Genomic DNA, 15022 nt, shown 5'->3' with positions numbered 1-15022 from the left:
CTAATAATATACCGAATTGATATATGTTATTTATAAATTATATTTTTATTTTTGACAAGAAATATATTACACCTCTCTTTATTCTTATAATAATAAGACAACCAAAACCAAGAATTTAGTTATATATCTATAGAATGTATTATCTGTTATTTCACAATTTAACTTCTTTTACGCTACATATTCATTTTTCTGCAACCAATATTTTTTAACTCTCTTTATTCTAACATAATAAAATATTCAGAAATAAAATTGTACCATAATTATTYTGATATATTTTAACACTTTATATCGAATTCAAACTTATATATTCATTTTTCTACAACCAATGTATTCTAACTCTCTTTATTCTAACAAAATAAAACATTCAGAAATAAAATTGTAACACAATTATTGTGATACCTTTTAACATTTTGTATCAAATTTAAACTTATCGATGCTTTCTTTCATCAATCAACAACGATCGTACGAAGCACGGTAAAGTTACCTAGTTATTGCAATAATTGAGTAATATTATATTAGAAAGTAATTAAATGGGGATGACTTATAATCAAAATTAATGTGAGTGATTAAGTTAGGTCATATGACCTTGATTGGTGTTAATAATGATAGCAAACCCACTTCAATTTATTACTATTAAAACCATCTTTTAATTGAAAAACTTTAAATTAATTTGTATTTTCTTGGTTGACTTCCCCGATTTACGTTTTCATTGGAGCTTTATAACGCAAAGTAATATTACAAAAATCCTTGGATTCTTTAGTAATTTCTTATTTAAAACACAATATTTATATTATACTATAAAACATTTCATAAAAATTCTTAAAAACCATTTTTTATACATAAAATATTATTTACTGATGTATATTACTTAAAATTCAATAAGTAGAATATGCACGAGTACATCTTATTTTGCTACATTGTGCGAGTACCCTTATAGTGTTATTTAAAATAAAATACAGCAAGGTCAGTAATGTTATCGTTTAAAGAACGATAGATCAATAATAATATTGATGGTACCGATAAGCTTATGCAATCCCAATAACGTTTTCCTTTGTTAACAATATATATATATATATATATATATAGATGTGAATCAAATTCAATGGTCGGAACGTTTTTCATGGATCAATAGGATAAAAGAAAACGTGTTGAAAATAAACATATTTAAAAAGGCTATAACTTTTGATATAGAAAGAACTAGGGACTTAGGAGTCATGAGATCTGCTATAATGGTTTGGTTCTACCACAAATAACTCATATATACGTGGATTATGTCTATCGATGGTGGTCGACAATGGCACAATAAAAATTAATATTACTCTATGTGTTGTATCGGGGTTAGACAATTGCGGAATAGAAATTTGGTTGGGCCACAAAGCACGAGGTACAACTTCATAGTGGAGAGCAAGAGAGGACGGTAAGAGTGATAGGGTTTGGTAATCTCTACAAAATCAGTGATTAAGAGGAGACGGAGATCAACGACAGTGACAGAAGAGACAGAACTAAGTGAGTTGGTCTTAAAATTTATTCATTTTATCAAAGCAAAAGGATGTTTTATGAATTAGAGCAGGTGAATGCATAAACGAACGAGGGAGGGGCCGATCGAGTGAAGCTAAATTGGCTATTGTCTTAATCATTAAAGCATAAAGAACAGTTATGTATAGCTTAACGAATTACCATCAAATCAGACTTTGGGAAGAAACATGAAAAAGGGAATTCTTGTTCATTTATAGAAGTACCAATAAAGCAAGTTTTTTAGCCCATGTTAAGTTGGGCTTGGATATATGAGCCCTAAATAATGACTAATGGCCCATATTCTCACAAAAATTAGATGGGTATATGAGTCATTTCGGTATTTCCTAAAATGACTAGAAAATGACACCAAATAGTCTTTGACTTAGCGGTATAAGAGTCTTTGGCTTTCCAGAAAATCGGAGATTCAAACCTCATCAAATATGAGAATGGTGTGTGAGTTTCTTTGTTCTAAATTCCGTATATAAATATTATATATTTAAAAAAAAGTCAGAAAATGACCAAGTTCTTTCATATTCAACATAATGACCAGTCAAATTGTCAAAAAAAAATTTGTCATTGGCAAATAGACATGTTTTACTCCGTCACTAGTTGGCGCTTTCAGGAAATCGTCAAGAACTTCATAATTTCACGATTTTGGATGGATATTTTTAGGTCTCATCTATGATATTAACGGGAAATCGTCATGAACCTCACAATTCGGCGATTTGCATGAATCTTTTCATTATAAACACGTTTGATATTAATAGAAAATCATCAGTAATTAATTCCTTTGACGATTTAACTGATATTTTGAAAAACTACCCTTCAATTCTTTTTCTTCTTGGGATCACCAACCACCATATTTCTCATTTTCAATCAATCTGCCCTTTAACTTTTTCAAAGCTGCATTTCCACCACTTTATTTTCTCTTTTTTTTCACATTTTTTTTAATTTTTTTACAAAAATACCCACTTCCAGGACTACTCTCCAACAAATCTTTGCTCAAAATTGCATGATTGCAGGTTGTTGGTGGAAGATGGGAACCAAGCTGGCCCATAAACGATGACGTATAACAGGATCCTTGTTTGGGCAGTCAGATCATAATGTCGGATCCAAAACCTCTAACACTTATCTTTAACAGATTTATTGAAAGGGTAAATAAGTAATGTATTTTAACTTAATTTATATTTTAAGTAATATATTTTTAAAACTTTCATTTTTGTATTTAAGGGGCTGTTTGTTTCCCTCTTAATGGTGACATTAAGAGGGAGCCTCTTAATCGGTCAGAGGTTAGGACCGTTTGGCAAAAAAAAAACAGTCTCTTAATGGTTACATATGGCTCTTAACCATTTTGCACCAATGGTTCACTCAACCATTCAGACTTCTATTTTTTCCAAGATTACCCTTCCCACCCCTTCTTCCCAACCCTCTCTTCACGCACGTCGCTCCGTCTCCGGTAGCCGGTAGCCTCCACCATCTCCGTCCCCGTATCCGGTAGTGACCGTCTCCATCGCCGGCGACCTCCCACAACTTCGATTGTCGCATGTTGTCGCTTGACCGTCTCCATCGCCTGTTGTGACTCTCGCCTGTTGTTGTCGCTCGACCGTCTCCATCGCCGGCGACCTCCACCGTCTCCATCGCCGGCGACCTCCACCGTCTCCATCGCCTGTGAGACTCTCGCCTGTTGTCGCTCGACCGTCTCCATCGCCGGCGACCTCCACCGTCTCCATCGCCTGTGAGACTCTCGCCTGTTGTCGCTCGACCGTCTCCATCGCCGGCGACCTCCATTGTCGCCTCCATCAGGTATCTTCGATTGTTGCCTCGATTTTGGTCGGCAGTCCCTTAACAGTATCACAGCTTCGATTTCAAGTATATTTGCATGATTTTCGATTTCAAGTATCTTCGATTTCAAGTATATTTGCATGATTTTCGATTTAAAGTATCTTCGATTTCAAGTATATTTGCATGATTTTCGATTTCGTTAGGTAAACCATAAGTTTGAACTGGATGATCACTAAAAAACAAAGAGGATTAAAATGGTAATTTGCTTTTATTCAGAAAACAGTTACCAAACAACATTATTTCATTCAGCACTTAACCATTCTGACCACTTAGCCATTCTGCACCAAACCATTCAGCAACTGCCAAACAGCCCCTAAGATGTAAAATTTAAAAAATTTAAGTAACCGGGTAACTGATTATCATGCTGATGTGACGAGTGATAAGATGAAATTAGATTGAATAACAAATAATATTAAATTGGATTCACATCATTCATCACATCAACATGGTAACAGGTTAATGCTTCAACTAGTTACCTAGGTACTTAAATGTTTATAACAAACAAAATAGTATTTTATAAATGTACTGAACAATTTATGTTATAATTTTCAAGATAGAGAAGTTATTGCAAATGAATATAAACAGATTTTCACCTTCGATTTTAACAATAAGTTCGAGAGTTTTTATTTTTTATTATTATTTAAATAAATTCCATTGCATTTTTACCTTTTTGGAAGTCAAATAAACAGTTTCGGATGAAAACTTTATCAATATTTTTCTAAATAATAAATAAAAAAACAAATATTTTATTATTTTTAATTGGATTCTCGTATTGAAATATCTATTTCAATTATTTTAATTCAGCTTCAAAACTTCAATTTCAAATATATTTATATAAAATTTTTATTATATTATGTAATTTTTACGACTTATTAAGTTATTATTATTTTACGTACAACATAAAAATACATTTGAATTTCATAAAACTAACTCATAACTAACTGATAAACAAGGTACAATATAGCCGTAAACTCTACTAATATAACATAATATGTTATATAAAACTGATAAACAACAAAAACAAACTCGCTCAAAACCAAACAAATTTATAAAATAAAATCAACTAAAGTCCAGATTTTGCAGTTTACGGCAGATAATCTTCTTTATAAACCAGCTGCATTTCTCACCGTTGTGGTAGCGCCTCTGGCTAGTTATTATGGGTTTTAATGCTACATGGTTTGGAAGCATCGAAATGATGTCGCTTTTTCAAACAGAAGTCGCTCAGTGCGGATCTCTTGTTTGCCGATATACAAGTTCGTTCATTCACATGAGTTTCAATCAGACTCCGTACGAGATCTATTTCATGACTTCTGGTCTACTTCACCCCAACTTACGCTTACCTTCGATTAAGCGTTTCAAGTTCCGTTTTGTATCCCCTGCATCGGGGAGGTTTAGCTTCTTGTTTTCTTCTTTTCCGCACCTCTCATTTTTTATTGTGTTTGAGCAATTTGGTCCTCGTCTTTCTATCTTTTGTTCGTCCGGTTGGTTTTCGATAAATTGTTGTCGTTTAAGAAAATCAATAAATGAAATAAAAAGATATTTTGTTTATATAAAAGATTTAAATTTTGGAAGAAATTTGAATCGAAAAGAAAGGTGATTCATGATTGTTAGTGGAGGGGGGAAATGGGGACCTAGACGACGACGTGTCATGCGTTCTTTGTTGGGCAGAGGGGTGACAGTCGTAGTTAGGTGATAGTACGGGTCCTTTTCCGTAATAAAAAACTAAATGGGGACTTTTTTTATAAACTATACACACGTGTGCATGCGCGACATAATTCCGACATGTAGGTCATCCACTGCTAGCAAAAGTATTAAATGGCCTGGCCATTGTCATTGTTACTGTTTTCACCACCACCACCACCTGCTGCCGCTGCTGGTGGGCCGACGGTGGTCATGGTGCTGTTGACTATTCTTACTCTATTTATAGCTCTGTCTCATATCTTCTCCCTCTTACACCATCTAAAAACCATATATTATTGTAATCTATGGTCGATATAATCGTTGACGGATCTAAGATTTTTGTTAAGGAGATGTACTTTTATGGTAGATTAAAGATCTGTCAAGTTGTTCGATAGGTTTTTCGTTGAATTTCGTCGTTTCGAAAGATTTTTTTTAAGGTTGATTTCGAAATATTTTTAAGTTTTTTGGTTGATCTCGAATGATCTTCTTTTGGTTTTTTAGTTGAAGTTATTTGTATTTTCTAATATCTAAAGTACCTTTCAAAGTTTAGCGAATACACCTTTCATACTCAAAAAATTCAAACGAAAATAAGTTGAGTAGATGCATGGGACTCATTTCGGAGCTTCATAGATCCGCCCCTAGATTCAACCAGTAATAGGTCCCGGATTTTTGCTAAGCGGGTGTACCTTTAAAGTAGATTAAAGGTCTGCAAAGTTTTCCTCTGTGTTTAGCTGAATTCCAGTGTTCTGAGAGATTTTATAAGTTTTTTGGTTGATTTTGATGAACTCTTTCCGTTTTTTATTGATTTCGAGAGACTTTTTTATTTTGACTTCTTAAGGTTTTTTGTTGAAGTTTAGTGTATTTTATAATATTTCGATACACCCCTCAAAGTTTAGTAGATGCACATTTTATACCGCAAAAAAAAAATTTACTTGTGAAAATTAGTTGAGCGGGCGCACAAGACTCTGCTCGGGATAGGTCCTCCCCTAGATTCAACAAAGGCAGATCCAAAAAAGTTTAAGTTGTGACATTATTTAACTATAAGAAATGAAAATTTGTAGAAAATTTTCATAAAGCTGGTTGTGGTTCCTTGCCTTTGCACAAAAAGGATTTGTTCGTACCTTGTTCTTTAAGTTTTTAAAAAACACAAAAGCTATATAAAAAACCCAAGAATTTGAGTTGAAACTACGAAATTTGAAAAAAAAATATGTAAGGATACCTAATGAAATGATACGGTGGCACCCTTTAAAAACATATATTTTTTCAATTATGCCAACACCATAAAGCGGTGTCTCATGCCACAGTATTCTTCTACGTAGGTAAGGTCCGCCCTTCGGATTCAATGATAGCTTGTTTCAGTGTAATGCATTTTTAACGGTTGGAAGAAAATATTTGCAACCTATTGATTAGTGTTATTATATCTGGAATTACAGGTTGGAAGTTTGAATCTGTTACACTTTTTTTAACAACAAAAAGAAGAATAAAAAAACACATTATTTGTTGTAAGAAACCATCATATATTATTTTTAATTAAACTATACTTCTTTTACAATTATTAGAAGGGTACTCGCGCAATGCAACGAGATATATCTCGATTTTAATGTTTCGTTTTATTTCTTTGGTCTCTGTCGGTATTATAATATGGATTTATGTGGTTTTAAGCAATCAATAATGTTTTCTTTAAAAATATAATTTGAATATATTATAAAATTTAAAAAATATATAAAAGTTCTTATGTTTTTGTAATTTCTTTAATTCATTTTTTTATAATTTAATTTAGATTTGATTATGAAGTAATTTGTTTTTGGTTTAATAATATAATTTTTATAAATATAATAACTAACTATTATGTTAGAATTCAATCCTAATTATATTTTAGATTTATCTAAAATTAGAATTTTATCTTGTATTTGATTAAATTTATCTACAGTTAGTTACACGAATTCAAATATGAATCTTAATAAGTTGTATTTATGCAAAAGTTACTTGTAATATTGAATTTAAAATAATATGTCATCAATAAACAGTAGTTCATGTATAAAAGATGATTTTTAATAGTTTTTATCAAATGTTTTATAATATAGTATAAATTTTGGATTCACGTATGAAACTTTTTTGAATCGACCTATAATTTAAAATAAAGTTAACGACTTTAAATTAAAATTGAAATAAAACCATTCAATAAATTCAGTCAGATTACGTTCAATGAATTGTGGAGTGAAAAGTCATTGGCTGATTTTGTAACGTTATGGAACACAAATTGGATATAATTATAAAATATTTCAAAAAGTTATGAAGAATTAATTATTTTAATAAATCCATAATTATCAAGGTTTTGTCAAAGATTTTGTTGGTACGAATCCAACAATGATTTTATATTTTCGATATAAAATTCAAATACAGTTTCAATATGGACAAAATATGTGTTCTATTCACATACAATTATTGCGTGTTTAATATATTATTTTAATATTTTTCATAATTACAAATCTTATATTATTAATTCAATAATATATGTATTATATTATAAATCATTTAATAAAAACTCTTAAGAATTATTTTTTATGCATAAATTACTGTTTATTAATATATATTATTTAAAATTTAAGATTACAAGTAAATTGTACGTATATACAACTTCTTAAAGTTTCAATTTTGAATTCGTGTAACTAACTATAGATAAACATAATCAAATATATGATAAACATTAATTTTAAATATAGATAATCTAAAATATAATTAAGATAATCATTGAGTTCTAACATAATGTTTAATTATTATCTTTATCAAAAATTATATTATTAAATAAAAAATAAATTACTTTGTTATTAAATATAGATTAAATTATAATAAAAACTGAATTAAAGAAGTTTCACCAAAAACACAAGAACTGTTAAATAATTAATTTGATACTAATATCGATTTTTTTAAAAAATTTATGATATCTTTAAATTTATATTTTATTCAAAAATAAAAACATTATCGTATTATTTAAACCACATAAAATCGTATTATATCAATAAAGACAAAGAATAAAAACTAAACATTAAAACTAAGATTTATTTACACTGCATGCGAGTATCTTTCTAATACATTTTTAACATATTTTATGTCTTTGGTCCCTTTTTGAAGGGTCGTTAGTGTTTGTTTTATTGGTTTTGTTTTCCTATATATATATTTTGTTTTTTCTCTGAAATAAAATAAATAAATGTTTTTAAATAAAAAATAATTAGTCTTTATTTATCGTATTTGTTAAAATTAAGAAAACAATAAATCGAAATAAATATAAACTATTTTCTTCATTGGCTTTCTATTTTTAATCCTTAAAACTTCATATAAATGTAAAATAGTAACCATATTATCAAAGAACCCCTCAGACTTCTGATACCCTGAGTTGTTATCTGGGCCACACACCACTAATGTCGTCACTGTCTTAATGTTTTGCTAAAAATTAGATACATAAAAAAGAAATGAAATTATTCATAGAAAGTTACGTAACAAACGACTTAACAAGACAAGAGGAAACGTCAATAAATTTCAGGTTTCTCCAAATCCCGACACCGAAAATGATGTAGCATTACTTTCTTGTCCGTTTGTTCTCATTGGATCCCTTTGTATTTCTAGACCGTAAATTAGTTCATTGTATGTGATGACGATAAATTTCACATACAATCATAAGTTAGCGTCAATGGACATGGGTCATTAGTTTATTTGAACGTAAATGTCATATGTAGAAATTTATCTTTATTAACAGTTTAAATAGGGCAAATTGTATGAAAAAGTAACGTATTTTAACTTGATTCATATTTTGGGTAACGTACTTTTAAAACTTTTATTTTGGTACCTAAGATGTAAATATTAACCGAATTACCATACTAATGTGACGAGTGATGTTGTATCTAACTCAGTATTATTTGTCATTCACCCAATTTTATTCAATTACTCTCCACATCAGCATGGTAATCGATTAATACTTCAACCCGAGTACTTAAATGTTTAAAACTTTACAACTTAGGTACCAAAATGAAATTTTTAAAAGTACGTTACCCAAAATATGAATCAAGTTAAAATACGTTATTTTTTCATGCAATTTGCCCATTTAAATATATACATAAATCTATATTAATTTTATCAATCCTTTTTTTTGTCTTTTGTAATAAATAATCTATCGTTTTTATAAGACTATTGTTATTTAATTACCTAAAACGTTCGAAATAAATACTTTTTCTTCTGTCTGAATCGATATTATTCTATTCCAATTCTTTCCCGATACCTCTCGAGGAAAATCTCGAATTGGATCCTAAATTGACGGGTTAGTGTGAGCTTATCCATGCGGGATTACAGACAGTTATTTTACTAGAGGTATATAATATATTCTTGTGTGATTCATGTTGAAGCATATACTCTACAATTATCATTATTTTTATAAGAATAATATCAAGTAAAAAACCGTAAATATAAAAGAAAAAATCACACAAAATCTAAATGTCCCACACTTTTGGAGACCCACCAACACCATTTTTACTCGTATTCATCATATCGTTAACATGTTCCTGCTTTATTTCACTCCCAACGGTTCAATTAAATTCATCATTTTCATTTTTAAAAGAAAAAGGTAACCAATGCATATAGTGTTTTGATTATTTGAGAATAGATCTGTTGTGATAATTGTAAGAACTTTTATCTTAATATATTATTTTATATGATTTTTTTCTCATCTAAAGGTAGGCTATCTTTTAATGTATTGATGAACATATATTTGTTTCATAATGTGTTTGTTTAATATGTATGCAGTTCAGAATGTGAAACTTTTTACTTGTAACTTTTGTTTCACAAACAAGCTAAAAAATGTTTAGGTTATGAAATAAATACATATGAAACACTTTATGTTAACTGATATTCTAAAGTCTTAGATAAAAAAAATCATACAAAATAGTACATGATGCACTAATTCTCAAGGTTATCACAATTTCATGTGTTTCTAAAACGAGAACACTTTTATTTTATGAAAACACAAGAACATCTTTATTCCATGTGATAATATACGTGAAGGGACTTGGTTGGTGTGTAGATGACATGTCCTGCGAGGCTGTGACTTAGGTCGAGCCAAAAACTATCTACGTCTTTGATTTAGTATTACATGAAATAGATTATAGTATCATATCAAGAACACCCTCATTGGATGTGATAGTACACTGCACGTGAGGGAGCCTAGCGACGTGCAACGACTTGGTCCGCAACCAAGGTCGCATCAGAGCTCGTCTGCGTCTCTAATTTAGTATTACATACATATCATATATAATGAAATATAGTATCATATGTAACTGACTATATTAAAAATGTATTCTCTTCTTTGCTACAATAAAAACTAATAATCAAGTTGGCCTACTCTATGTACATTACTACATCCTCTCCAACGATTGTGGTTCACATCCTAAACACACTTAAATTACTTTTACTACATAGTATATTTAGGGGACGTTTACTAAACATTACCGGGTAATTTTCCTTAGCGGATGAACATGACAAATGTCAAAAAAATTATCCGGTAAGAGCAATGATAAACATGGATAGTATTACTCGGTAAATGAGAGTAACGACTCTTACCCGGATAAGCGCTTACCGAGTAAATTGTCACATATAATACCATTTTGATGTACTACAATCTTACTCTATAAAATAAATTATACTGTTGACTCCTAACAATAAACGTTTATCGGGTAAGTATTTAGGTAAACTATCTTTTATACAAATAATAAATAATTATGTTTTAGAGAAATATATAAATAATAATAAAAAAGGACCCACAAAATAGCATATAAAAAATAAAGCTAAAAAGTCATAATCTCCATTGCAATCTGATCTTTGGGAATCCATCTCGATACTCTCTTTCCTTCACATTATTCATACCATCACCTTTATTTATTTTCTATTTCTATATTGAAAAGAAAAGAAAATCCTTTATTATTTAATAATAATTATTTTAGAGTAAGTTACGCTTTTAGTCCCTATACTTTGTTGAAAATTTCTATTTTAATTCTTATGATTTTGAAATTACTATTTTTATTCTTGTGGTTTATCATTCATTATCTTTATCATCTTTAAGATCTAAAGTTTACTGTTTTTATCGTCTCTGTGATTTATAATTTACTTCTATTTTAGTCTTTTATATTTAAAATTAGTGTTTTGGTCTCAGACGAAAATAAAAATGAACTGCAAACCATGGTGACAAAATCCAAAATTTTAAAATCACAGAGATGAAATCCATAATTTTTAATAAACCACAGGAATGAAAAACGTAACTTACTATTATTTTAATACTAGAAACATGTTCATGAGATTTTCCAAAATTTCTCTAAGATAGAGTATTGAAAGTCAAAATTTTCAAAAAGAATTACATCAATCTTCTACGGATTTTATATTGTGGGGAATACAACATTGATTATAATATTAAAATATTTTATTTAATCAATTAAAATCTTATTTTTCTCTCTCTAAATATTTATTTTTAAAATTTTGCTATTGATAGTTTCATTTGTTGATCATTTTTGGGGTTTCTCCATTTTGGAGATAACTTGGTGAAACTTTTAGAGTCAAATATTGACTCAAAGTTCCCAAATTTTTTTTTTTTTTGTTAATGGGAAGTTGTTGGAGATACTTTTAAGCCATGTCGAATAGATTTCCCTAAATTACTTTAAAATGAAGAAATAAAGTTAAAAAATTTAAAAAAAAATTACATTCATCTTCAACAAATTCTATATTTTGAAGAATCCAACATTAATTATAATATTAAAGTATTATTTTTCTCTTTACATATTTATTTTTAAAATTTTCTATTGGTGATTTCATGGTTTGTATCAATAGCTTGGTTTACAATTTATCCCTCCCTTATATATAGAGGCCTAATCAAATGAGAACTAATTAGTTTGTGGTAACCGTGAGGTCTAATCTGAACGACAAACTAATAGATAAATTAGGAAATTTATAAATTTGGTAATTTTTTATTAAAATTTTAATGCAAGGACATTTTAGGTATTTTCTCTCATCTCTCCTCTCTTCTCTCTCCGTCTCTGGGTCTCCGTCCCCCGGCCTCCGGTGATACCACAGTGGTATCACAATGCATCTTATATGTGATTGGGTATCACACTGTAGTCGTTTGTGCGGTCGATTGGATATGTAACACAGTGGTATTACAATGCATCTTATATCTGATTGAGTATCACACTGTGGTATCATCGGAGAACGGTGGCCGGAAGACGGGGACAGAGAGAGAAGAGAGGAGAGAAAAGACCTAAATGTCCTTGCATTAAAATTTTAATTAAAAATTATCAAAATCTTAAAAATCCTAATTTATCTATTGAATTGTGGTTGAGATTGAATCTCACAGTTACCACAAACTAATCAGTTCTCCCTTCAATGGGCATATATATAAAATTTGTTCAAAATCATTTTTATATTTAAAAACTATAAATATTGTAAATTCCATTTTTGGTTCTATAACAGTTGTCACTCACTATCAACTTTAATCCCTTTTTTAAACCGGTTACAGCTCTCCATTTCCACTTATGTAACACTAAAGCATATTTTTGATATTTGAGAATAAGGTTGATTACGTCAACCTTGATCAGTCCCTAAAAACCACATGTGATGATACATTTCAAAGCCGACTGCTAAAACTAGCAGATGTCTATGTATCTGTATCTGAACAAAATCGCTTCACTCCTTTACAAATTAAGTTACAAAGACAGATGAGAACAAGAAATTAAGCATAGTTCTCCATTTCCATAACCAAACCCTAAAACATATTTTTGATATATAAAAATACATTAATCATACAAACTCAAATTTCCCTTCTGATTTATCTTCACGTAAAACCCCACACCCAATAACTAACAATAACCTATTTTTTTGTTTTCCATTTCAATTACATGAGGAAGCCATTACCAATCGCAAGGTTTGTATCCAGATGAGTTGTTTCGTATACAGGTAATTCATCTCTATACTTCTCCATTCCGATTGCAGAAAAATTCTTGAGCTCAAAGAGATCGGAGCTGGTGTGGCTAGCAGCATCATCATCGTCATCTTCTTCGTAGTTCATGTCGATTTCATTGTGAGATTTAACACTGTTTCTGATCAGATCGAACTCGCATTCCACTTTTTTCTGGTAATTCCTCAATAAATTCCTTGCTGCTTCTTCGATCCGACGGTTTTTCTCACTTGAATGCATTTTGAGCTCTTCGGTGATGGTGTTTTTGACGAATTTGACGGATTGTAGATTTGATTCTTCTCCGTACAGAGATTTGTGTCCACACGGCTGACAGTCTTCGTCCACGATCACGCTCACAGGAAAGAACCTAACAGATCTTATCTTGTTATTGCTTAATTTTCCCCTGGATGATGGAGTTTTGCTCAAACACGATCGGGAAAATGAGGACGCAGATGAACATGTTGATGCATTGGCGGATTTTGATTTTCTGTCCATATGACTCCTGGCGTTATCATAACCTGTGGTGGAGGAGGATGCAAGCTTCGTGCTCTTCGTGTTGCCGTTAGTGAAAAGTGAGTTCAGAAAAGTTGCTAAACGACCTCCTGGAGAAATCGGCTGCTTCACTTTCTTCAGGTCACCATAGATCTTCATTGCTCTCGATTTCGTCTTCACGAATTTGCCTTCGTGTTTTGGCTTTGATTGCAAATCTTCGACTTCGAGTTGGTAGTTTTGGCCATACGTGTTCCGCTGTTTTCCTCTTCTGTTGTATTCTTCGTGTCGATCTGTGCCGGTATGGATTGGTTTAGGCCTTGATGAGGTGCCGTATACGGATTCAGCCTCTGAGGAAGAAAAACCTCCGCCACAGCTAGAATCAGAAGAGCTGGAGCTTGAATGGAAGTAGAGAGAATCACCTTCTCTTTGCTGCGAACTCTTTTTGAAATCCGCAGCCGATCTTCTTCTAACAACAACTTTTTCGCACACTTCCTTGTCCATCCATTTCTCAATCAGGCAATTTCGTCCTATACCGGCAATATCTTGTTGAGCATCACCATGATTTTGAAAACAGCCATTAATAGAATAATTGCTCTGTTTTTCTCTAGTGGTTTTTCTATAAACCATCAACTCTTGGTCGTCTCGTTCATCGATGGAGCGATAGATCTCATCGAGCAACGATGATGAGAAAGAGGGATTCTCTCTCGCGGGTCTGTACTGATGCCTCCCTACAGTGTCCATGATCCCTCTACAGATGTGAATGAGGTAAAATTTTGAGCAGATATCAAGAAAAGTAGAAATGGGAACACATTTTCAACAAAAGGTTAACGGGTGGATTGTGGGTCGTTGCAATGAGTGAAAACGGAGATTGGGAAGGGAACACAGTGGACAAGAGTGAATGATTAGGGTTTTAGAGAAGCCGTTGGAGTGAAGTGGAAAACAGGGGATTTCTTGATGATGATGGAGGAGGGAGGGAGAGAGAGAGAGAGAGAGAGAGAGAGAGTGGTTAGTGGTAGTTCTCTCCGAATTATGTTGCCTTTATAGAGAGAGAGAGAGAGAGAGAGAACGGAGGGAGGACGTTGGAAAGGGACGGCCCTTCTCTACGGCACAGGGATATAAATGTGAGGTATGTCTCCTACTCTTACTCTGCGATTCGTTAGTTAAAATGGATTGTATGCATCCATTAAGAACTATCATAAATTATTGCTCCACTAATATCCTGCATCTTACTCTCAAGTTTAATGGGATTTCAGTTTTACTATGAAAACTCAGGAATTTTTGAAAATTATAGTTACACTATAAAATAATTTTAATGTTTGTTTGGCAATATATATTTTTATAAAATGATACACCAATAATGAATTTTATATATAATTAACATTATTATTATATGGTGAATTCTATTTATAACCCTCTTATAGGTGTATATGAGTGAGATAGGATTTGAAGGTAGTAACTAGGTTGTATGTAAGTGATGAATTATGAATAGTAATCTTTTTTAAAAAG

General features: G+C 31.2%; 1 protein-coding gene across 1 annotated transcript; it reads right to left on the bottom strand.

The window, feature by feature from the left end:
- Positions 1-12825: 12825 nt before the first annotated feature.
- On the bottom strand, positions 12826-14257 carry LOC112516374 (protein BIG GRAIN 1-like B). The gene has a single exon (XM_025123383.1). The coding sequence runs from the start codon at positions 14255-14257 to the stop codon at positions 12962-12964; it is 1296 nt and encodes a 431-aa protein (XP_024979151.1). The 3' UTR covers positions 12826-12961.
- Between the last annotated feature and the right edge of the window lie 765 nt (positions 14258-15022).

Source organism: Cynara cardunculus (assembly GCF_001531365.2).
Source record: "Cynara cardunculus var. scolymus isolate 2C chromosome LG 8, CcrdV1, whole genome shotgun sequence".
Taxonomy (NCBI): domain Eukaryota; kingdom Viridiplantae; phylum Streptophyta; class Magnoliopsida; order Asterales; family Asteraceae; genus Cynara; species Cynara cardunculus.
This window is presented reverse-complemented; position numbering and strand designations above follow the sequence as displayed.